The following is a 25,640-nucleotide window of genomic DNA, read 5'->3' on the forward strand; positions in this document are numbered from 1 at the left end:
TTCCATCTGTCAGCTGTCACATGAAGATGATTCTTGTCCTGCTCACCTCAGGGGGTGGTTGTGACAAAGGAGCTCTGTTAGCTTTGAAGCCAACCTAGTAGCAGTTATCCCCCATCTTCTCAATTCCAAAGCTTATGTGTGTGTGTGCCCATGTGCGCGCACACACACACACTCACACACTATGCCGTATGTTCCTCGTAACAACCCTATGATGGACAGAGAGCAGGGAACATCTCTCCACTTCTGGGAAACTGAAAGGGACGTGGAGTGGCCCAAGGGAACAGCCCCAACCCTCCTGGTTAATGAAGGGCAGGCAGTGCTGGGGAGAACAAGTCAGGGTCCTAGTTCCTACTCTGGGGAAATAACCAGTCAAAGGCCAGCCTGGGAGCCTGGAAGACTAAGCCATTAAGTCCTCACCCTCACCCTATGCTGTGTGGTCCTGGGCAAGTGACTCCCCCTCTGGGCCCAGGAATCACTTCTCTACAACCAGCTCAGTTAGGATGTTACTCTACATTGGTGGAAGGTTTCCACATAGGGATTTCTCTCCACCAATGAAACCTGGGTCTGGGCACAAAGAGGTTCCACTGTATCAAAGGGTGCCAGGGCAGATTCCCACAAACATCGGAGGGGCCTGTTGCTGAGAAAGCAGCAGCAGGGAACACGAGGGATGTTTAAACAATGTTTAATCATGGCTGGCCTGCCTAGAAGTGCCCAGCTGGGGCCGGGAGTAAGCCTGGACACGCTCTGGGAAGTCGAGCTCAAGCACAAAGCAGGAAGGCTGGAAGCCTGGGCCCAAGGTGGGAGGGTGAGACTCACCATGGGGTTGGAGTCTGAAATGAGGTCCTTGAGGGTATCTAGGAAGCCCTGGTCCTCCACCAGCTGGGCATTGATGTCATGCAGCTTGGCCACACACACGGCAGCCGTCTTGCGCACATAAGGGTCCTCATCCTTCAGGCACTTGCGGAGGGGCTCACACAGGTATTCTGTGATCTTATCCACTCGAATGCAGCCCATGGTCCGCACAGCCAGGGCCCGGATCAGGGGATTGGGATCCTCACAGTCCTGAAGGGGTTAAACACAGATGCTTGTCTCATTTTCAAAATTCTCCCCAGAGAGCCCAAAGACTATATTGTGGAGTTCAAGCTGACACCACTAAGCCTACTAGCCTCTGATTCAACTGCCAAGAGTAAGAAAGCTTAACTGGCTTAACAGAACTCTTTCTTAGCTGCTCCAAAATGATCCTGGGGGTCCTGGTACCCCCAGGAAGTCACCATGAAGGGAAAAAAGCTTGCCCATATGTGGCGTGTGAGAAAGTGAGAGACAGAGAGAAGGAGCCTCTTAAGATTCCTGCTGAAATGTGTTGGATCCCACCCACTGGGGCCTGGGCCTTGCTCACCTTAACGAAGGTGTTGACCGCCATGATGGCCATGTCTGGCTGGCTCTTGGCGTAGTTCATCAGGTACAAGTACACCAGCTTCTTCAATTCCAGGTTATCGGTCTGCATACAGTTCACTACATCAGGGAAGAGGGCACTGGGGAACCAAAGCAAACCAATCAGCAATAGGTTTGACCTTCTGGGGAGAAGGCAAAGAGACAACCTCGTAATGGGCTGCCTGGGCTTGGGCAGGGAGTGCAAGAGGATGAAAGTCCACATAAGAAAGATGGGGTGGTGGCAGGGGAAGAAAGGAGAAAGAGAGAGAGAGAGAGAGAGAGAGAGAGAGAGAGAGAGAGAGAGAGAGAGAGAGAGCGAGCGCATGCACAGTAGGGAAGAAGAGAAAACAAGAGAGACAGACATATTCCCACTGATGGGGAGGGAGGGACTCTGATTCCCTTGGTTGCCATGACTTCCAAGCAGCCGGTGGGTCCAAAGGTCCTTCTAAGATGGCTGTTTTTGTTTTGTGAACAAAGGCCCACTATTCTGGTCAAATTCCTTAACCTGGATTCAGGTGGTAACATGAGAAAATGAGAAAAGATGGGAAGAGTGTGACGCCCTGGGATCCTCACTTAGCAGAGGAGATTGCTCCTGGTCCCTATGCCTTTTGCTTTACAGTTTGGGAACTCTTTTTCTTTTAAGAATATCTTCTTATTACCTTCCCTTAGAATCAATACAAAGTATCAGTCCCAGGGTTCTAAGGCAGAGGAGTATTAAGAGCTAGGCAATGGAGGTTGAGTGACTTGTCTAGGGTCACATAGCTAGAAAGTAGTTGAGGCCACTTTTGAACCCAGGACCTCCCAAATCTCTAGGCCTCACTCTCAATCCATGAGCCAGCCACCTAGCTACCCTCAGGTCCTTCTTCGAACAGGCCCACATGGGATAGCTCAATGTTCTCTAGGCTCTAAAAGCTGCCCAAAGATTCCATAGGCAGCCTTAACTTCACTTTCACTTTTCTCAAATTTTTAAGGTAAATACAGGGAGGGGAAGGGAATGCTGAGCTTTGTGGCTTGAAATGATCTCTGAGGGGTGGTGGGAGCCAAGCCTTCCACTGCAGGGATAGGCCAGGGTCTGTCTGGGGTAGACAGATCATCCTGAAGCTTCCGAATTAATGGAGAAAAAAGGCCTGGAGGCAGGAGAAAACGCTGATGAGCCTGACTTAATTTTCTGCTCCCTTCTCCAAAGCAAAATGAGATCATTTGAAATGAAATAAAGTTGTTTCCTCCACCAAGAGGTGACACTGGAGATTCAGTTTAAGGAAAGTGATGTTGCTTCAGACAGAGACAATCTGATTTGGAAAGTGGCCCAGCAGAGCTGGGCAAGGCCCGAAGCAGGTCCAAGCAATTCTCTTGGCTGACAAGTGGGCAGAGGGCTTGGGAACAATTTTTGCTCCTCCTAATTGGTGATCAGGGCCCTTCCTCTGTGGGGTGACTTGTTCTGTTGGCATCAAGGACATGGCTGGCCTAGCCACTGGATCCCCAGGGAAGAGGGAAAAGCAAGCATGTGTGTCTCTGTGTGTGTGCACACGTCTGTGCATGGGGACCAACTGGTCTGTGTTAGCAAATCAAACAATCTGTCATAGGCCTGTTATCACAGGGCAGAGATTCTGAGGTTTGTGAGCTGGTTTTTAAAAATATTTTGACAAGTGGGCAGCTAGATGGCTTAGCAGATAAAGTGCCAGGCCTAGAGATGAGAAGTTCTGGGTTCTAATTTGGCCTCAGACACTTCCTAGCTGTGTGACCCTGGGCAAGTTGCTTCACCCCCATTGTCTAGCTTTTTCGGTTCTTCTGACTTGGAACCAAGCCACAGTATTGATTCTAAGAAGGAAGGTTAAAGGTTTAAAAAAAAAAAAAAAAAAAAAGAAAGGTGAAGAAGTCTTGCCCTAAGAGAAAACAGAGTAGAAAAGATAGTTACTACCCTCTAGGAGCTTATGATCTAATTGGAAAGACAAGGTCTACATACAAAAATATTAAATGGACAATGCAAGAGGGATAAGAAGTTAATGCATGGCAGAGATAACCAGAGGGCTATAAAGAAGGGTGGATGAGAACAAGTTGGGCTCAGATTCAGGAAAGGCTTTGCAAGGCCTGGGATTACAAGAAGTGAGGAGAAGAAGGGAAGCGAGGGTGATGCCAGGAACAAAGGAAGAGGCCAAAAGCCTCATGTGTGTCCTGGGCTTGGGGGTGCTTGGCCCCTCTGGCTGAGTGGGAAATAAACTGACAGGTCTCTGAGCCTCTGCCCGCCTATCCACTCTGGCTCTGAGGCCTCTCCCACCTGACATCTTTGCCCACGGTCATGGACGCAATCACTTTCTTCACAGCCTCCTTCTTCTTTTCCTTCTTGTCGCTATTGAGCTCTGCCTTTAGCTCAAAGATCTCCCCTGGAAAAGAATGGGTAACAGTGAAGCTAGCCCCATTAGGGATGGCCAGGTTCACCTCTCCCAAAGAGCAGAGATGTGGGATGGTCTGGGGAGAGAGAGCTGGAGGAACTTCCCATAATCCTGGCAGAGGGCCCTTTCACTCTCAGGCCTTTGCTGGGACCCCTGGAATCCCAGGAGACCAGATTACTACATACACACCAGAGAGCTGTTCCCAAGAAGGAAGGGCTTGTGGGCAGGGAGGACTAAGAAGGCTGAGGACCAGGTAGAGGATGAAGGAAGAAAAAATGATGAGGGCTCATTACAGGAATTCTTCCTTAGCAACTTGCCAGATGCAGAGCTAAGGAACAATGACCTCTAGATCTGACATTGGGCAATCTCTGCAGATGGGCCTTTCCTGGAATAGTTCCTTAAATGCCCTGGTCAGGGTTTCACTTCCTAATCTCCATCTGGCTGTTTGTGCTGAATATGGGGATTGACACCTCGAACCCCAAAGGAATGGGGAAGCTGACCAGTGGGGGTGAGCAGGACTCCTGGCTTCTCCTCTGAGTGTAGCCACAGTGTGGCTACAGGGAAGTCAGTGCTCTTGTACCTCAGTTTCCCATCTGTGCTAAGCTCCTACGGAAGGGTGCTATGCCATGATGGCAAGAGACAGGGCTCTCAGCACTCTGGTGGGAGGGGGTGGGCAGGAAGAAAAGGAAATGCAGGAAGTGTCTCCTGATGAGGCTGATCCTGGGAAGAGGGGGGCATTTCAATGAAGGACTTGAGATTGAAACACAACAAGTGGGGGGATAAACCCAAGGGGACACAGCAAGCGAGGTGGCTCAGCTAGGCCTGCAGGAACTACATAAGGCAGCCAGGAAGAATGAGCCCAGAGAGCCACACGAGTTAGGTCTGGCCAGCACTAGCCCTTGCTGTGAGAACCTGGCCTGTCCTGGTGAGCAAGGCCTCTGCTCACTTCACCCTCAGCCTTGTTCTCCTTTCCCATAATACCTCAAAGCCCCAGAAGGCTCTGAGGTAGGCAGCAAAGGCTACTTCACTAGAGTTATGCCCGGCTTCCTGCACCCCAAAGTAGCTGAGAAGGTAAAAGGAGGATCTGCTAGATTACCACATGATCAGAAGGAACAGACCCTGTCACCAGTTGCTTTAACTAGACTCTTTTTTCCCATGCTTGGCTCAGACTCTGCACATCTCACTTAGCAGAAGGGGGAAACTGGCTGAACAGGTACCTCTGAAGCCAACTTATTTGGCTGGTACTTTGCCCAGGTGGCCCATTATCTGGAGTGAAAGCTCAATTTCCAGAGAGGAGCACTCTTCCTGCCCATCCTCTCCACCAGTTTGGTGTTGGGTCTCATGAAATGTGAGTGCCCAAGGTTTGCCAAATAATTCCAGCGGCAGACACACTCATCTTTTATGGGAGCCTCCCTCTTCCCATCCTCCACAGGGTGAAAACAGGCCCAAAGGCCTCATGCCAGGGCAGTACCTTTCTTGGTGGTGGTAAAATACTTGGAGTCGGTCATTTTGGTCCCTGGATCAGGGGCAGAGCTCTGCAAGAACAACAAAAAGAAAGGCTTTATCTCCAGTAACTTTTAATTAAAGCCACGAGAAAGAAGTCTTGGGAAGACATACACGGGACAAGAATTTTGGAAACGAGGTGCCTGGGGAGAGAGCATCCCTTCCTGCAGTTCAGCAGGTGGTCTGTAGAGAGGATGGGGTCCTAACAGGTGAGACAGACAGAGACTGTCCCCTGCCCTCCCCTAATAGAACCATTGCACACACCCTCCTGAGACATGCCCTCGCTCCTTTCCTCAGTCATCTCTCTGAGGCAGAATCACTACCAGGAGTACAAGTAAGGAATAACTCCAATTGATTTGAGTCAAAGTCTCCCTGCCTTTCTGGAATAGGGAAGGCCCCCGTACAACTGAGAGGCGATATGATGGAAAGGGCACCGACTCAGATTGGAGAAGTCTGACCCCAGACACTTACTAGCTATGTGATCTTGGACGAATCCCTTAACCTTCCTGAGCGTCAATCTCCTCATCTGTAAAATGGGCAGGGGAGGCAGATTCAATGGTCTCTAAGGGTCCTGCCAGCTCTAAGTCTATGAACCTATGATCCTAATTGGACAGATGAAAATAGAGTTAGCATTACAACACGGCTAATTTGAGGAAGTCTCCCTGGGCCCTCTATCATTCTCCATAAACTTTCAGGGAAGAAAGAGGAGAGAAGACTCAGTTACTGCTCCTATCTTTCAATCTATGGCTTCCTGATGGAGAGGTTAGGTTAGGAGATATCATGGCACGAGCCTTGAGAAGGGAAGCCTTCCCCTACCCTCCATTAGAAGGGAGTTTTTCTTTAGATTTCTAGGAGGAAGAAGATTGATTCTGAGACGGTCTCAAAGTTGAACAACATCCACAACGTGTATATCTTAGTAGCTATTTAGTCGTTGTTGCTGGAAAAGGGGGAAAGCATTTGCCCAGTTACAAGATATAGAGAAGGAAGGAAAAAACCAAACCAAACCCCCAGGCTTCCTTTTAACTTTGCAGAACTAAAATGGGATGTGGCATTTCCTTAGAAGCGTAACGCAGAAGAGACAACACACCTTGGTCTGAATGGCAATGGGCACACTTTAGAACAAACTTCACAAAGCGGGTTCCCCTATGGTGAGGCTCTTGCACACCACGTGGCAGAACTAACTAACCCTTGTTCTAAGTGCCCAAATTCCCCTTTAAACACCCCCCCCCATTCCTGTCTTAGGGCTAGGCGATGGGGGTTAAATTGACTTGCCTAGGGTCACACAGTTAGAAAGTGTCTGAGACCAGATTTGAATGCAGGTCCTCCAGACTCCAGGCCTGGTGCTCTATCTACTGCTCCCTGACATATTCCCTTTTGATAGCCAAAATAGCTGCTCATCCAATCTCTGCTTAGACTTCCAGTGAGACATTTATGAGGCTACGAGGCAGGCCTTTCCATCTTTGACACACTCTAATGTCGAGAAGGTTTTCCTTTTCTTTTATTGATTCCAAATCTGCTTCTCTTCTGAAGCTGAGCAGAATAAGCTCCCTGCCCCCACCTTTGACAGCTTTTCAAATATGCGAAGACAGCCGTCACCCCTCTCCGGACTAAACCTCTTAGCTTCTTACTGCATGATTATAAGCCATAAATGTTTATGTTTGTTTTTGACAGAAACTACTTCTATGTAATAAGAATCAGGCAATGGCTCATTTTGGGCCAGCTAGTATAGTGCTATAGTGCAGGGGGGTGGGTGGTGGGTGGGGGAAGGAAGGAGGGAGAGAGAGAGAGAGAGAGAGAGAGAGAGAGAGAGAGAGAGAGAGAGAGAGAGAGAGAGAGAGAGAATGTATGTGTGTGTGAGAATGTCTGGCCTGAAGTCAGGAAGACTTGAGGTAAAATCTGTCTTCAGACACTTATTAGCTGTTTGCCCCAGTTTTCTCATCTGTAAAATGAGCAGGAAAAAGAAATGGCACTCTAGTATCCCTGTCAAAAAAACTCCCAATGGGGTCACAAGGGGTCAGACTCAACTAAACAACAAGGATTTTGTAGAGGAGAAGCAGAGTGTGTGTGTATATATGGGAAAGCCGAGCTCCAAGCAGGGAGGTCTGGGTCAGGGCCTATTTCTAAAAAGTCCTGGTCATGGGACCCTCAAGTTCCTTCACCTCACAGTACGTTTGTTGGACCCGGGCAGGCTAAACTTAAAAAGAAATGGCTGAGGGGAGGGGTGCATATTGACCTAGAAAACCCCAAATGAGCATTATCTATGCTGCGTGGTATTTTTATTTTTGTTAAACATTTCCCAAACACATTTTGATCTTGTTTGGCTATACTCTGTGGGCTAGCCAATTTGACACCTCTGTTCTAGGTCTAGATCTCTACAATGATCCTGTGATCACAGACCTGCCCAATGGGGGAACTTTCCTCTTTTGGGAAGTCCCTCTACTACTAGTGAAATCCTAGGCAGACCCAGGTCCTACTCCTCTAACCTAGCAGGGGCAATAAGAGGTAACAAAACTTAGATCAAGCAGAAATAGTGCTACAGGCAAAACCTGAGGAAGGAGATCTCCTTTGGGGCCTGCTTTTGAGCCTGCCTGGAAGAGATGGCATCAGAGTTGGAGGAATCCTGGTCTGTGGCTGGTATCTGAATGATGGAGGGAAAGGGAGGTTATCCTTTGTGCGCAGAAGGGGGTGAATTACAGCACTGAGTTAGGGAACTACAGGATGTTTTTAGGAGGTGAAAAGCGAGGGATCCAGTTTGTCTTAGATTGGGACCATGATTCTTAAACTGTGTTACTGGCCAAGCGCTCATCAGGCTATTTCACTGACATAAGGAGGCTTTCTATCTCAGCCATTCCCTGCTGGCCTTTCCTAAAGAATCTAACTAGGACAAAAGGAGGAACAGCCCAACTTCAGATGGGACAACAATGTGGCAATTGTTTAGTCATGTCCAGAGAACTCTCTGTGACTCCATTTAACGTCTTCTTGGTAGAGATACTGGAGTGGTTGGCTGTTTCCTTCTCTAGCTTATTTGACAGATGAGGAAACTGAGGTTAACAGGGTCACAGAGGTAGTGTCTGAGGACACATTTGAACTCTGATCTTCCAGACTCCAGGCCCGAAGCTCCATCCACTGTACTACCTAGATGCCCCAAACTAGATTAGAGATGCTTTAAAGCCAGCAACTCTGGGTCTTGTTTATTTCTGTATCCTCTTGAGGCTAGGCCAGTGCAACCAATTCCTCAGTGGTATCTGCATTTAACTGAATTGAGAGCACAATGGATAAACCCAAAGGCTGCCAAGTGCAAGGCTCTTCTTTCCTATGAGGAGGCCTAGACTTGCTGCCCAGGTGGGATGGGGAGACATCAAGACACAAACCTCAAAGAGGCCCCAAAAGACAACGAATGAAATGCTGCTTCTCAAAGGGGAATCTCTGGGGCTAACTAGGTTCAGATGACCACCCCAAGAAAAGAAAACCACCTCTACCAAGGCCAATTTGTCCTGCTGAAGTGAGAAGGAAGCAAACTCTGCTAGAGGTGACTAAGCTAGTTACCATAGGAACATCGCCTCTAGTCCAACCTCTCATTTTACATATGAGGAAGTGAGGCCCAAGGAAAGGGGAGTGACCTGCCCAAAGTCCCACAGGTAAAACAGAGCCATGGCTGGAATTCGATGGCACCTCACAATGTCATGATGGTGTCAGAATTAGCCGAGAAGCCAACTTCCCCGAGTTAGCAGGAAGGCAATTCAACCTTTCCACATCTGCAAGGGCCAATATGCTTTTTTGGAACTAAGTTCCCCTTAGAACCTCCTGCCTCCTGGTTTTACAACCCACTTCATTTTGGGTTTGGAAAAAAAAAAAAAAGAAAAGATATAACAGGAAGTACATTAGGAAAAGATCCAGTACACACATAAATGGCTTCTTAAAACCAGACACCAGTCCTATTAGATGTATGTAGCTGGTAGAACAGTTGGAAAGGAGTGCCACCTTCTTAACAACCAGTGGTGTCCTCATATTAACTTGTTTTGTTTTGTAAATAAAATAGTGGAATTAGGCAACATTAGAGTCTGCAAAGAACTTCCTGAATATTGTCCTACTTATCCTCACTATAACCCTAGGAAGTGGGCGCTATTATCCCCATTTTATAGGTGAGGAAACCAAGGCTGAAGGAGGCTAAGGTTTTGTTCAAGGACACACAACTAGCGAGTGTCTGAGGCTGGATTTGAATTTGGGTCTTCCTGACTCCAGGCTGGGTGCTCTGCACACTAGGGCACCACTTAGCAGCCTCATTTGTATCTACTCTAATATGTACATGTCGTCTCCCCCAATAGAAAGACCATAAGCAACTTGAGGACAGATTCTTTCTTGCTCTTGTCTTTGCATCCCCAGTGCCTAGCACACAGGAGGTGATTACTCAGTGCTGGGGCAAAACTCACCTCTGCACCCTTTGAGCTCCAGGCTTCGCAGTAAAGGGGACTGTTGTGGGCAGAGGGACGGACATACCTGCCACATATGGTCAGGAGTCAGGGAGCAGCAGGCCAGTGTGCCGGGTTTGTGTGGGGAGCAGGGGGACATAAGGATGGAGAGGTGGGTACCTTGGAGTCCAGTGACAAGAGTCCAGAACTCACTCCCTAGATCACAGTGGAAGGTCCCTTTCATTTTCAATCAGGAGCTTCTTTACTGAGCTGGACACTGGAATCAGCTGCCAGATTTTCTCAGGCCTCCAAGTGTGTTGTACCCATCCAACCATGAGGAAGGAAAGAGAGGCTTCACTTTGGGGAATAGAAAGAGTGAGGCTCAGGGGCCTGTTATTAAAGCATCACTGGCCCCTGATGTTTCTTTCTGCAGTATTTCACTTTGGATCTCATTCTCCTTTCTCATGGCTGCTAAGCAGCTAGTCTGGAGGCTGCCTTCCTGCTATTCTGCAGACTCTTCCCCATCACTGCTGCAGAGATCCCAAAGGGAGCAGCTGCAGAAGGCTTAGGCCTTTGAAGGCAGAGTACAGAGTCATTTTAAAAGAGAGAAAGTGACACCCTTTCTGAAACCTGTCATGCCACAGTGAGTCAAGACACGAACAGCCTGGAGACGTAACCACCAAACCATCCTCTATGAGAATTCGGAACCTTCCTTGTGTGTTAAGAGTCTATCATGGAAAGAGCCCAGACTTGCTCCAAGAAGACCTGGGGCCTAAAACTGGCTTTGCTACTCTGGAAGCTCAAGCAAACTGCTTACCCTGAGCCTTGGTTTCTTCATCAGAAAAACACTTGGCACTGCTAAGAAGATCAAAAGAGATATTTTAGGGAAAGCATAAAGCAAGTATTGTAATTAGTTCTGTTGGTTTCAGGAGGGGAACTGGCCCAATGCTGCCTCCTGGATACCAGTGGAGAAAAGTTTCCCTTTTCCTCCCCAGAGAAGAGGAAACCTAGAAAGTTAATGTGGAGAGAAGGAGAGTTAGTGAGACCAAAGGAAGCTGCTGTTTGCCTGGTATGACTGGAGCCTGTCAGATTTCACTTCTACTCTGCAGAGCTCAGAGGGATCATGGCCTTGCTCTGCTGTCCCCTGACATTTTCCTTATATGTACATATATGTAGAAAGGACCTGAATCTTGGCAAATGGGTGCCTGCGATTGCCCAAAGGGAAAGGTGCAGACAATATCAAGCAGGAGAAAGACCTCGTTGCTGCACTCACTCTGGGAGCCCCCCTTGGTCCTGAGCTTCATGAGCTCACACAGGAGATCTAGACAAAGGGAAAACCTCACCTGGCCCTGCTTTTCTCTTGTGGAAATAGCAGCCCTTTCCAGTTGGGCAAGAAAGACAGGTATGGAATCATTTCCACTAGTTATTTCTCAATGTCAAGGAAGGCTTCAGAGGATCAGGGAGCAGTATGCAAGGAACAAAGGGCAGCACAGTGTGCTGGAAACAGTGACACAAGGGGCCAGAAATGGGACAAATGGGAAAACATTTTTCTCCTAATTTGGGAACTTTGGAAGGGGGAAGGGGGAGACTTGGAAAATTGGAACTGAAAATCTTTTCTTGCTGATTTTAAAGCCCGTAAAATGACAAGGTTTGTGAACAAGTCAGAGTGGTTCTTTTTAATGTTCTCTAAAAGTGACTTTAGCTCTCTAAAAAAGGTATCCTAGTCCAGCTGGCTTTGAAGGCAGAAGGCCCAGGGCCGAATCCCAGTTCTGCTTTTGACTATCTGTGTGACTGAGCAAACTGCTTAAATCCTAGGGCCTCAGCTTTGAGGTCTCTTGACTCTAAATCAGTCATCATAAGGGTACCAACACAGGCCCAAAGCAAACAGAAAAGCCTGGAGCCCACTGTTATTCTCTCTAAGGAGACCACGTTTCCAGAATGCTTTAGGGAAGAGCCTCAGTGAAGAGGGCATTGCCCTAGCCCGATTTGGGACCTTGGCTCAGTTACCACATTTGTAAGAGAAGTGTTATACCAGCTCTCTGTATTTCTTGTGAGAGAATTGTGGAAAGCCCTTTTTGACCTTTTAAAGCCTCTTGAAACAACAAACGGGGAAAAAAATCTTTATAACAAAAAACTCTGACAGGGTAGTCTAATTACTCAAATATACAAGGAGCTAAATCAATTGTACAAAAAAATCAAGCCATTCCCCAATCGATAAATGGACATGAATAGGCAATTTTCAGATAAAGAAATCAAAACTATCAATAAGCACATGAGAAATTCTCTAATAATTAGAGAATTGCAAATCAAAACAACTCTGAGGTATCACCTCACACCTAGCAGATTGGCTAAAATGAAAGAAGGGGAGAGTAATGAATGCTGGAGGGGATGTGGCCAAATTGGGACATTAATGCATTGCTTGTGGAGCTGTGAACTGATCCAACCATTCTGGCTGGCAATTTGGAACTATGCTCAAAGGGCTATAAAAGAATGCCTGCCCTTTGATCCAGCCATACCATTGCTGGGTTTGTACCCCAAAGTGATCATAGATAAACAGACTTGTACAAAAATATTTATAGCTGTGCTTTTTGTGGTGGCAAAGAACTGGAAAAGGAGGGGATGCCCTTTGATTGGGGAATGGCTGAACAAACTGGGGTACATGCTGGTGATGGAATACTATTGTGCTCAAAGGAATAATAAACTGGAGGAATTCCATGTGAACTGGAAAGACCTCCAGGAATTGATGCAGAGTGAAAGGAGCAGAGCCAGAAGAACATTGTACACAGAGACCAATACACTGTGGTAAAATCGAATGTAACAGACTTCTGTACTGGCAGCAATGCAATGACCCAGGACAATTCTGAGGGATTTATGGAAAAGTGCCCTCTCCACATTCAGAGGAAGAACTGCAGGAGTGGAAACACCGAAGAGAGGCAACTGCTTGAACACATGGGTTGAGGCGGACATGATTGGGGATGTAGACTTGAAATGACCACACCAATGCAACTATCAATAATATGGAAATAAGTCTTGATTGATGACACATGTTAAAACCAGTGGAAAGGGGGTAGCTGGGTAGCTCAGTGGATTGAGAATCAGGCCTAGAGACGGGAGGTCCTAGGTTCAAATCCAGCCTCAGACACTTCCCAGCTGTGTGACCCTGGGCAAGTCAAGTCACTTGACCCCCATTGCCCACCCTTACCAATCTTCCACCTATGAGCCAATACACAGAAGTTAAGGGTTAAAAAAAAACAAACAGTGGAAATATGCATTGTCTATGGGGGCAGGGATTTGAGGGGGGGGGCGCAAAGGGGAAAGTAAGAACATGAATCATGTAACCATGGAAAATTTTTCCAAAAAAAAAAAAAAAAAAAAAGCCTCTTGAGAAGGTAGTTGTGGTAGCGATGTCCTAGGTGAGAGAGAGCCCTTTTACATACTGCTCAGGGGAGGGTGCACAGGCCTGCCACACATCTGCTAACGGATGCGTGTGCCAATTACTGGACCTAGGTACTCTTTAGCAATAAAACCCTGACCATCCAAATCTCTTCAGGGCAGGGGTCTCAACCTGCGGTCTGTGAACTTAGGGAGTACAAAATTTTATTTTGATAACTTTATTTCAGTTTAATTAGTTTCCTTCCTGACCTTGTATATTTTATTTTATGAATTTAAAGAAATGATTGTGAGATGGAGTCCATGGGCTTCCCTCATGCCTGGAATGCTCTCCCTCTCCCTCTGGATATCCCCAATTTCCAGGCTTTCTTCAAGTCTCAGCTGTCATCCCTCCCAGTCCCCTTTAATACCAGTGCCTTCCCTTTGTTGATGCTATAGTTTGGTTATGGCTTTTGACATGCTGTATTCTCATGAAGCTGGAAGCTCCTGGTGGGCAGGGTTTGTTTTTGCCTTTCAGCACAGTGCCTGGCACATAGTAGGCATTTAAGCTGCCCAAGGGGTACAAGACCCCCAGATGGTGAAGGTCCAGCTCTGAGGCTCACCAAGTACTTTATCTTTGCATTGCTGGGCATGAATGTTGTCAAGATTATTTCATATACCTTCCTCACAAGGATCCTGAGAGGTAAGCATTATGGCTGCACAACGCTCCCCATTGTTGAGACTCAAGGAGAAAAGGCTGAGAAAATGTAAATGCTTTGTCTGTCTCTGTCTCTCTCACACTCTGTCTGTTTCTCTCTCCCCTCTCTCCTTCTTCTCCCAAAGGGATTTTACTCTGGGGTTTAAACAACAGGAAACAGAGCCAGGTCATCTTCTGAATCCTTGGTAGCAGTGGGAAATGAGAAAAAGGCCCCCTTCTGATGTTCCCAATGACAATGGATGCTACGTAAGCTCTTTGCTGGGGAGAAAACATTGGGAATAGGGCAGTGCCCAACGGTATTAAAAGTGCAGTGGGTAGTTCCTCAAATAGCAGTTGGGAGAATTGACTGTCTCAGGGAAGTAATTTATGTCACAATATCTAGGAAAATTCAGTCAGATGACAAATGCCTAGCTACTCATGCCAAAGTATACAGCAGTCACCCCAGGAAATTTGCTGAACAAATGAATGGCAACAAGGATCTGTGAAGATGAAAAGTCTGAGAAGAAGCCAAGCAGGAGGGACTCTGGGCAATCCAGCCCTCCAGTCAGACTGAAAATCCCCAGGCTGCTTGGGTGCTGCCAGTGGGTTACTTCTTTCCCCAAACCCTGCCCTGGGATAGGTATAGGGACACAAAATCTTCAGTCTCTCTGACCTGGCCTTGTTCTGGAGGAGTCTTGTCCAGAAACAGTGTGACATGGAAGCCAAGATCACAGAGGATGGAATCCAAAGGCCTGGACTGTGTGTAATTCTTGGGCAAGTTATAACCTGAGCCTCAATTTTCTCATCTGTAAAATGGCGGGGAATCATTCTTGCTCTACCAATCACACCCTGGCCAATGAGATAATGAACATGAATGCTTTGGAACCCTAAGGTGTTAACTTAAAATTTTAATTTGGGGAACTGGTGCTGAGGCTTGCTCTTAAAAAAAAAAAAAGAGACAAAGTCTCATCTCTGGGCAAGGCTAAAGTATTCCCTGGAAGGGGAACCCCAAATCTTCGTCCCAGACTTCCAGTTCTGCTTCTGTGGGATCTGAGGCAGGCATACTGCCCTTCCCCTCATGCCAGAAATGCTCAGCAGCTGGCCTGTATGGAACCTTGGACAGGACCATATAGATCCCAAAGTGTAAGGGATACTCTACTTGGCTGGCAATAGCTGGAAAAGCCCATTCTCTGGCCAAGATGTGGTCTCCACTTCTCTGAGGCCCCTAAACAAGGATCTTTTTTTTTTTTTTAATCTCATTACTGATGTTTTCCCCCTTCCCAAACGCATCCTTCCCTCTCCTGAGTTCCAGGGAGCCATCCCTTGTAACAACAACAACAACAACAACAAAAAGTGGGAGAAAGGCAAAAGAAAAATGGCAGCTCTCTCAAGGAAACAGAAGAAACCAGTGGCCTTGGCCTGGGCTGTGAACCTTCTCCAGCACCCCATGGGTAAGAAGGCAGTCAGTCAGGTGATGAGGCTGCTGAGGCTGCAAATATGCGTCTTTATCAGACAAGGAACTCCCCAAGCGGAGAATGCTATCCAGAAATGAGGACTCAGCTCTCCTCTCTTCCTTGTTACAAGGCTTGCAAGAAACCCCTCAAGAACCCTTCTAGTATTGAATTACAGGCTATTTTGGTGGCGGCCCATCTAGTCTGAACAAAGGAAGATCCAAATTTAGTAACACACCTGGTAAGTGCTAGATCTGTGCCAGTTTATCAAGTTATTGGTCCCTCTCGGGAGCGGATGAAAACTGATTACTCCTAAAATCGATCTCTTGAGGCACACGAGCAGCTAAAGGCTTCAAAATTACAAGTCAAAAATCAAAGGCAAGAGGATAGAGACACTCTCTGGGCTTGTGTTTGTTTCTGACCCGAGGTTCTCGGGTTGAATCCAGGATTGGGGAGCAGCTAGTCTGCAGGCAATAAAGGAGACTGCTTATCCTGTGGGGCAGAGGTTGGTTGCATTACCCATAAGGTTCCTTCGATTCTAAAATTCTAGTCTATATACATGAATTCTCACATACTTATAAGCAAAAAGACAAAGAGAAACTGTTTATGAGAACAGCAACTATTTCCATTTCTGGAGTACACTGTAGCTCCCAACTGCTCTTTGAATGAGAAATGTCTAAAAAATCGGAGCAAAGAGAAGGAAGGAGACAAATTTGGGGGAAAGGGCCACCAATACTGGGAACTAGGGCAGCTAGGTAGCACGGTGGATAGAGCACCAGGCCTGGAGTCTGGAAGAAAGCCCTGAGTTCAAATGTGTCCTTAGACACTTCCTAGCTATATGACTTACTTAGGGGAAAGTCACTTACCCCCGACTACCTAGCCCTTGCTGCTCTTCTGTCTTAGAATCGATACTAAGACAGAAGGTAAGGGTTAAAAAAAATGCTGGGAACTGAAGTACCCTTTGTGGTCTCCTCAGTGAGCAACATCTCAGCAGCCTAGAAATAGAGCAAGCAGTCAATTGTACTTCCTATGGGGGCCTCTGTGCCAACCATCTGGTCATTGCAATGGAGAGGGGCAGAACAGCAGAACCAGGTTCAAACGGTGCTTCTGAAATGATCTGTGCAATCTGGGGTAAATCACGCAAGCACTCTAAGCCTCAGTGTTTTCATCTGGAAAATGTGGAGGTTGAACCTCCCTATGACTCCATGTCATATTTCCCCATTTCCTCTGTGCTTTCTCAGGGCATAAGAGAAGGCACCAACAAATGCTGACATCCCAGTTAGCTTCCAGACTTCTCGACCTGTTTTCTCCACCATAAGTCGGGGCTGTTTCTGTCAGATTCTTGTAAAGTTTTGTGAACCACAAGTATGGAGTGTCCACTCTGTCTGCTGCTATCTGCCAGGCACTGAGGGGGACACAAGAGAGCTGGAGGACAGTCCTTGTGCTCTAAGTTCTCGCACCCTGCCTGAGATGACCAGTCACACACATATGTGATACAGCTAACTCCCCACGCAGGGCTGTCTATAAGCGCCCCAGTGAACAAGCAAAGTTAAAAATGGTGATCATCACCATGCATCCAACTGAATGGACATTTCTTATGCTTGTGTGGCAGCCCTGTTTTTGGTGCCACTGCTACACAGATGAAATAAGATCCAGCTGAGCTATCCACAGATAATTAGGACCCAAGGAAGGTCCAAGAAGGAGCCCAGAGTGCCAGGAGAAATTGGAGAAGGAGAGATCATGTTCAGTTCTAGGAGAGGAGGATAAATTTCATGGAGGTTGCAGGACCTGACTTACAACTTCAAGGAAAGGGACCTTTACTTTTTTCTTTTTTAAACCCTTACTTTCCATCTTAGAATTAATATTGTATATTGGTTCCAAGGGCTAGGCAATGGAGGTTAAGTGACTTGCCCAGGGTCACACAGATAGGCCAATTTTGAGCCCAGGCTCTGGGCCTACCTCTCAATCACTGAATCACCTACCTGCTTCTAAAGGGGGGTATTTTCATAGGAGGAGGAGGCAGATTCCAGGAGGTAGCAGTGAGGGGAGGAGAGTTCACTGTAGGTACTGTGGAAGGTGTGAGCAAAGGCCAGGAGACTGGACAGGGTAGAGCCAGAACAAAGTCTGATGAGTTGTGGCTTGAATAGAGAATAGAATTAGGCTGGAAGCAGACCGGAGGGCCTTGGCTCCAAGGGAGCACTTGAGTGTGAAGGGTTTGAAGCTGAAGAGTGAGGTGATCAGAGACAGGCATTAAGCATGCTGCTGTGGAGAATGGAAAGGAGGCAGAAAGACCAATTAGAAGGCTATCAAGGCAAAGCAAGCAAAAGGGCAAAGGCTTGAGTCATGAAAGGTTAAGGAAGGTTGGCTGATTGCAATGATGCGGATGCTAGAGACTGAGATGTAATTCAGGCCCTTGAAGGATGAGTAGGATTTAGCTATATGGAGGGCATCCCAGCTAGAGTTAAAACATGGCATTAGGATGGAAACAAGCAGCCATAGCTAGGTGGCTCACTGGATGGAGCACCAGGCCTAGAGATGGGGGGGCCAGAGCCCAAATCTGGCCTCAGACATTTCCTAGCTGTGTGATCCTAGGCCAGTCATTTAACTCCCATTGCTTAGCCCTTATTGCTCTTTTGCCTTGGAACCAGTTTAAGCCATCGATTCTAAGATGGAAGGTAAGGGTTTAAGAAAAAAAGAAAAACAGTGGAAACAAACATGCTTGTGTTCATGGAAAAATGAAACCTAACCCTGCTGGCATAAAGGATTCACAGTGGAAAGCAGTGGGAGATAAGGGGGTCATGGCAGGAGAGCCCTGCTCCTGGAGGGCCAGGAATGTGCAGTGGAGGGATCTGCATTTTCTCCTGTAGGCAGTTTTCTTGGGAAAGAGTGCTTCTGCCAGATAGCTAGAGATAAAACCTCGTCTCTCAGGATTCTGTGAACTAACTTCGAGGGAGGACAATTGTCCAGGCCTTCCACTCCCAGGTTGACTAAAAGGAACAAAAGTGACTCAGGTAGGTCTAAAGACACCTTTGCTTTGGACTGCTGACTAGTTCTTAGGATACTAAAAGCAAATATATCAGTGCCCAAGCAAGTTTTTTGATCAATGACAGCAGCTAAGTAAATAAGTGATAAAAGGGACAAAAGAAGGAAGGACGAAAGGGTGGATGGGCATGAAAGTTCAGCAGAGGCAGCTGCTCCGCCCTTTCTGCCTCAAATGCTTCACAGAAGAGAAGAGCACAGGCCACCTTGGCCATGATGCCTTCCTCTCTCAAAATCCCTGCCATTTCTCTTCTACAGTGTCAGGCCACCCAGCTTAGCCGAGCCTAGGAGGTCAATGACCTGCTACAGCTAAAGCCTGCTTTGACCATCCTGATTACATTTGAATCTTTGAAGCCAAGGTATTTAAGATCCCTTCCCAGACCAATAGGGCCAACGTGCTGAAGAGGCTAGAAATTTACACGTGACGCTTTTGAACTGGCTGAGATATGACTTACAAGTCAACATCCCATCTACCTCCCATCTCCCAGGTCTGGATTGAGCTCCCTCCTTCCCTCTGCCTCTGAGTCCCTCCCTCTTTTTAAGATGGAGTTTAGTTGGATGCACAGTGGATGGAGTGAACAACCTGTAGGCAGAAGACCTGAGCTCGAATCTACACTCAAATCCTTCTTAGTTATCTGGCCTCTGGCAAGTCACTTCATCTCTATTTGCCTTAGTTTCCTCATCTGCAAAAGGAGGATAATAACAACACCTCCTTCCCATGATTGCTGAGAAGGTAAAATGATATTTCCAAACCTTAAAGCACTCTATAAATGCTATTATCTTGCCATGAGACATTTCTGGATTCCCCCAACTACTAATGTTCTCCCCGCATAGTATTTTTGGGTTATTTATAGTTTTTCCCTTCATATTTATGCTGGATCTCTTTGCCCGACCGCCTCATCAGAAAGCAAGCTCCCTGGGAGTAGGCCTTCTTCCAGTGCCTAATAGTACACAGTAGGCGATTAATAAATATGCAGGATGAGTGGTGCCAGTGTTTATGTAGTACTTTATATATGTCAACACATTCAATCTGGTGGTAGGTGCTATGAGGCAGCCTGGTGGCAGAGTGGATAGACCTCTAGGCCTGACATCAGGCAGACTCATCTTCACAAATTCAAATCTGGCCTCAGATACTTACAAATTATGTGACTTGGTAAGACACCCCCTATTTTCTTCATATATAAAATGGGGGCAATATCAGCACCTGCCCCAGCACTGTTGTGAGGATCAAGTGCTGAGCACATTGCCAGGCACACAGTAGGCACTATAGAAATGTTAGCTAAAATTCTTTTCATCACTATTCTTATCCCCATGAGGATCCGAGGTAGATGGGAGAGAGTGATTTACCCAGGGCTACACAGTTATTAAGTTTCAGAGGCAGGATTTGGCTCAGATCTTCATGCCTCTGGGCCCAGGGGTCTAGCTTGTGCCTATTACCCATAGAGATTATCTAGGCTTGTTGCCTCATTTTGCAGAAGAAGATACTGAAGCCTGGAAAGAGGAGTGACCTGCTTACCCTAGTCCCATACCAAGTCACCATTATCCCCCATCTAAGAGCCCATAGGCCAAATGTGACTCCAGGCTCTGTGATGCAAGGGCCTGCCCAGCAGTCAGCCAGCTGCTGTTTGGTGGAAGCTGAACAGACCCCCCCCCCCCTTCTTAAATTCCTAATTTCAGGAAAAGTGCTGATGCAGAGTGCCTAGAGCCCCAAAGGAATCCAGCAATGAGGAGATACAAAGAAAGCAAGTTGGGGGTCAGAAGACCAGATGCTATGATGGCTTGGGCCACTTCCCTGGCTCAGTGGGGAAGCCCAAGCCCAGGGCTTCGGTGAAGGGAGCCTGGCAAGTAAATGCTAGTACAGCTTCCTGGGTATCCTGGTCCCTGTCACCCAGGCCACCCCTTGGCACAAAGAAGGCTGCATTTGCCACCACCACCATGAATCTTCTTTTCACCTCCTCCTTACCAGGAACCACAACTGACAGTCCTTCTCTGCCCCTCTGGTGCTAGGACATCCGCAGCATTGTGACATAAGGGCCAAGGCACCAGATAGCTTTAAAGGCAGAACATCTACTACTGCCAGGAATGGCACGAGGATGGATGATGGGATGTTCATTAACTGTTTTAAACTCCCCAAGAGACAGGCCCTATGTCAACTCAGCAAATATTTATTAGATGCCTATGTTTAGGCGACATTCCCTTATTTTCTTGCATGGCCAATTCTCAGAGGAAAATTTGCTCTTCTGTGAATAAAGGAAGTGACAGGAAGGAAGCTGGGAACTGATAATTAAAAGGACCATGTCAACATCCTCCCCTCCAAATGATCTCTCTGTGACACAAAGTATGATCTGGGCAATTAAACAGCCCGTGCATGTTTGAGAAAATCAGATGCCCATTCAGCTTTATCAAGGACACTGAAGATCAAGACACAAACAGGAATCAGGCCTACTCCCTGGCCTCACCTCAAGCATTTCATAATGAATTTGGTGTCTTCCTAAGAAGCCAAAAAGCCAAAACGTCCAACAGTTTTAGAAGTGAAGTGTCTGTCCTATGGAGAATGACTGCAGAAAACAAACCCTCTAAGCTGTAGGCCTGGGGAGTTAGCAAGAGTAGAAGCGTTGGCAGGGCTAACTGGGTGGCATATCTCTGGAAGACCCATAAAAAGGGAATTAAATAGTGACTGGAAAGCCCCAGGGAATCTCAGAAAAACCCCAAAACAAAGTTTTCTGAAGAAGGAAGGAAGAAGGCAAACAGCAATGCCTGAATGAACTTCCCTTAAATGCTAGGTATCAGCTGGGCCTAAGGGCAGAGCAGAAACAGACATTCCCCTCCACAGGAAGCTTCTATCAACAGATGTGTGCCCTCTGGAAGAAGTAACTCTGGGGCCACTGGTGAGATTAGTCCAAATGCCAAAGACAGAGGCCTGAGGGGCCTGGTGGATGCCCTATAAGCTTAAGAGGCAGAAGCTCCAAGTTTCACCTGGTTTCTGCCACCCATGGCCAAGCCGCCTCATCTTAAATGCTCCCTTGTCAAATGGGGACGTAATGATTAGCAAGTTTTTGTTAATTGGATGTAACTTGGAATAAAGATCCCTAGGAAAAGAAGGCACTATGGTAATATTTATATCACAGCTTTCTTAACGAGCAGGTGGAAACACCCATACACTCATTAATGCTTGCAACACCCAAAGGGGGGAGCTGGTGGCAGATATTCTTCCCCATGTCACTAAGTGAGAAACCGAGTCACGGTTGGAGAAAGTGAGACTATCAGCCTTAGCATCAAGGCTTAGCATGAAGGCCTTCTGACCTCCAAGGCAAACTGCACATTAACAGCATAGGGGGAAAAGGAGTGTGATTCCTCAGACAAACAAGATTCTCAGACATCTTCTAGTAGGTCACACTGACCCTCCTTTGTACAAGTGAGACATCAAAGGATGCAGTTGTGGAAAGCCTTGCGGAGATCATCTAGTCCACTCCCTATGCACCTCAACCACCCCCAGACAGAAGAGTGTGGCCTCTTCTAGGACTGGAATCGGCCTCGGAGGTCATCTACCTGTGGGGCCTGACCTGTAAAATGAGCACGTAGCCAGGCATAGGAGAAGTGCTGAATTTGGAGCCACAAAGATTTAGGCTCAAAGCTTACCTCTGACACTCACTACTTGTATAACCATATAACCACAATAACTTGTCTATGTCAGTGTCTTCATCTGTAAATGGACATATAAATGCCGGAGTTCTGTGACTCCTGACATAGTATGAAGAGCATTTTGCAAAGCCATAGAAACAATGGCTCATCATTAAATCGATGAACCTATGATTTCTCCTTTTTATAAATGAGTAAACTGAGGCCAGAGAGTGAAATAATTGACGCCGGGTCACCTGGCAGAATCAGGCCAAGAACTCAGATCTCCTGCCTCCCCATTCAGCGTCCCTTCCATGATCTCACACTTACTTTCTATTCTTAGAAATTACCTTTGCTGACACCCTTTTCTACACCTTCCCAGCCCTCAGCAGACAAGACACATTTCCTATTTTCCCCTCTTGCCAAGGAAGTCAAAGAACTCATTCAGACAGAGTGGAATTAGGAGCTAGAACCCAAGTCCTTTGATTTATATTCATCTTGTCCAGGCAGATGACTGCAGACCTAAGACTCAAGGAAGTGGATAAAGTAAGACCCTTGGAATCAAGGGATGTACACTCAAGTCTCATCTCAGAGTGAATATAAGCTAATCACTTAACCTTGCAGAGCCTCAATTTCTGAATCTGCAAGCTAGCTGGCTCAGTGATGAGAGAGCTTAGAGTCAGGAAAACCTGTGTTCAAGTGCAGCTTCAGACACTTACTAGCTGTGTGATCCTGGGCAAGTCACTTCACCCTGTTAACCTCAACTACCTCATCTGTCAAATGAGCTAGAGAAGGAAATGGCAAACCACTCTGCTATCTCTGCCAAGAAAACTCCATGGCCAGTAGGGTCCACTGGGTCATGAAGAGTTGGGCATGACTGAACAACAACAAATGAGAAAAGTTCTCTGCACGTGTTAAAGCATTATCAAAACCTGAGTTCATATTGCCCAGGTCCAGGGAGGTACAGGAACAGTGATTACTTAGTATCTCCCACCGATCTCCTAACCTCCACAACACCTATCCCAGTTACCTTAACAGGATGCTCTCCTCTGTTTTTACCTGTCTCTGCACTTTATGTAAGCCAGCATGTGGCAGATGGCAATCTCTGAAGAGCAAGCATCTGTCTCTAGAGAGAGCCAATGACAGGCCCAGAACATCCATAGAGAGCCACAGTCAGGGGCAGGGGCATTTTAAAAAAAGGAAGCAACCAACAAGCAGTGTTTGGCTTGGCCAGCCCCAAGTCCTCTGCTCATCTGCCAGGCTCTGAACCACAAAGGCCTATTTCTCCAGTGTTTTAAAGTTGACAAAGCACTTTCTGGTGTTTAATTATCCCCATTTTCCAAATGAGGAAAGTGAGTCCCAGGGATGTGTAGCTACTTGCCCAAGGTCACAAAGACCACAAAGAGCCTCAGAGGAGAGGATGGGAACCCAGATCTCCTGACTCCAGGTTCAGTCTTTCAGCTACTCCATTACAACAGAATCTGATAAACACTGATTAAGTGACTAGTGCCAGGCACCGAGCTAAGTCCTGGGGATAGGAAGACCAGACTGGAGGGAGATCTTGCTCTCCAGGGGTTTCCTGCTTGGTTCTTCCCTGTTATGGGGGGTGGGGGCTGGGGGCTGAAGTTCATGTAAAGCCCCAGACAGGAGGTGAGCCACCCCCAGCGCCTTAGAATCAGGACAGTGCTGAAGGGCACTTCACCTGGGTCATACCCCAGTACCAGGATTACATCTGGAAGGGATAGTGGAGGTCATTCTGCAGACAAACAGACTTTGGGCTTGTGACTTGGCCAAGGTCACCCAAGGAGTAAGGGGTAGAGGCTGGGTCTGAGCCTGAGCATCCCCCCAAAACTAGTTCTCCTTTCACTGGAGGGGAGGAAGGGTGGCCCCGTAGCCTTAGGGCTCGCCTGACTGGGGCATGCTCCTTCCCTCTATAGGCCTCAGTTTCCCCATCTGTAAAAGGAGATTCTGCCGCCCGACCTGTTCCGCGTTATCGGAGTAACCTCGCTGGGCAGGTATTTCCTCTCCAGGGGGCTGGATGACCTTTGAGGGCCTACCCCTGTGTCCAAGCCGGAGAAGGAAGGAATGGAAGGGTGCAGGGGGCCGCCCCCCTTCTGGCCCGCCTCACACGGCGGGAGAGGGGAGAGAAAGGAAGGGAAGGAGAAGGGGGGCCGCACTCTGCTTCCCTCGCCTCTCACGGCCGGCCTCGCTCTCTCTCGCCGTGACCTGTGACCCTCGCTCCTCGGCTCCGCACCTCCTCCGGGGCTTAGGCGGCCGTTGGTTCCCGCCCCACCCCCCTTGGGCTCCGGCCCTTGATCCGCGGGGCCCCGGGGATTTCCCTCTCGGCTTGCCTCGGCTAGGTTGCACGACGTCCACGGTCTCGGCCCCGCGCCCTCTCCGCTGGCCGCTCGGTCCGTCAGTCCAACCGTTCCGACGCCGGCTGCTCTCAGGGAACCGTGGCTGTCACCTGCCGGACGGAAGTGAGCCTGCGCCGGGGGCACTTCCGGTGGACGCTGGATGCGGGGCGGGGCGGGGCGGAGAGGTGGGTGGAGTCAGAGAGAGAGAAGGCGAAAAAGGGGGCGGGAGGAACTGCAGAGACGGAAGGGCGGAGCCAAAAATGGAGGGGAGAGAAGGAGGGGCTGGGCGTGCGTCTGAAAGTCACTGCTTCCCAGCCCCAGCAGGGTGCCAAACCACTGGCTGGGTGATATGGGGCACCGGAAGTCCTAGGACAAAAATCACAAGTCTTCTCGCCCTCCAGGAGCATGTACTCCATCAGATCACAGGTTCGAGGATCTGGAAGGAACTTTCCGCCCATCAAAAAGCGCCTACTGTGTGTGCTAAGCGCTGAGAGTGGCAAAGAAAGGCAAGAGATGGGCCTCCCCTCGAGGGGCTTCCAGTCTAAAGAGGGAGACCGGGCGCAAATGGCCATAACCAAACAAGACTCAGAATAAACTGGATACTTAGGGAAGGAAGGTGTTGAGAGTAAGGCCGGGGAAGACTAGGGTCTGGGGACCTAAAGACCAGAATTAAGTAGTCAGGGGGCGTGGGGTAATGGGTAGGGTGCTGGATTCGAGTGAGAAAGACCTGGGTTCAAATCCTGCTTCTGATGCTGGTTATGTGGACTTAGATCTCTGAACCTTGGTTTCCTTATCTGTAAAATGGGCTTGGTAGTCCTTATAATACCTACCTAATGAGGGCAGTATGTCATAGCGAATTAGAGGGCTAGCTGTGGAGTCCAGGAGACCTGAGTCCAAGTTTGGTTTCTGACTAACATGGCTATAGTTACAGAAGTTTCTCTCCAGAAATTCCATCCTTACTCCAAGGATGTGACATTGAATCTCACCGTCCCCCTCCCCGTATCACACTTCCCTCCCTACATCACAGAGTTTTTGTTTTCCTGGACTGGATAGTTGCATTTTTTTTTCAGTTTTATTTTATTTTCCATTCCAAAGTCTCTCCCCTTCTCTTCCTTTCTCACTCATTGAGAAGGGAAGAAAAACAGTCTACTACAAATATATTTCTGTTTGTCATTATGCACAACAAATTCCTGCATTTGCCTGTCCAAAACAAAAACAAAACAGAAGGAAGGAAGGAAGGAAGGAAGGAAGGAAGGAAGGAAGGAAGGAAGGAAGGAAGGAAGGAAGGAAGAGAAGGAAGGAAGGAAGGAAGGAAGGAAGGAAGGAAGGAAGGAAGGAAGGAAGGAAGGAAGGAAGGAAGGAAGAAAGGAAGGAAG

At 47.8% G+C, this 25,640-nt stretch overlaps 1 protein-coding gene across 4 annotated transcripts in view; it reads right to left on the reverse strand.

Annotated features, from left to right (window-relative positions):
* Positions 1–24,366, reverse strand: part of AP1B1 (adaptor related protein complex 1 subunit beta 1) — a 39,106-nt gene extending 14,740 nt beyond the window's left edge. For all 4 annotated transcript variants that reach the window (XM_044674184.1, XM_044674169.1, XM_044674175.1 and 1 more), the window contains exons 1-5: positions 24,259–24,366; positions 5,293–5,356; positions 3,707–3,812; positions 1,397–1,532; positions 817–1,062 (exon numbers count right to left, since the gene is read on the reverse strand). In XM_044674184.1, coding sequence (XP_044530119.1) covers positions 817–1,062; positions 1,397–1,532; positions 3,707–3,812; positions 5,293–5,329 — 525 coding nt within the window. In that variant the 5' untranslated portion in view covers positions 5,330–5,356; positions 24,259–24,366. The remainder of the gene's footprint in view (positions 1–816; positions 1,063–1,396; positions 1,533–3,706; positions 3,813–5,292; positions 5,357–24,258) is intronic.
* Positions 24,367–25,640: the final 1,274 nt, after the last annotated feature.

This window comes from Gracilinanus agilis, chromosome 1 (genome assembly GCF_016433145.1).
Source record: "Gracilinanus agilis isolate LMUSP501 chromosome 1, AgileGrace, whole genome shotgun sequence".
Lineage (NCBI taxonomy): Eukaryota > Metazoa > Chordata > Mammalia > Didelphimorphia > Didelphidae > Gracilinanus > Gracilinanus agilis.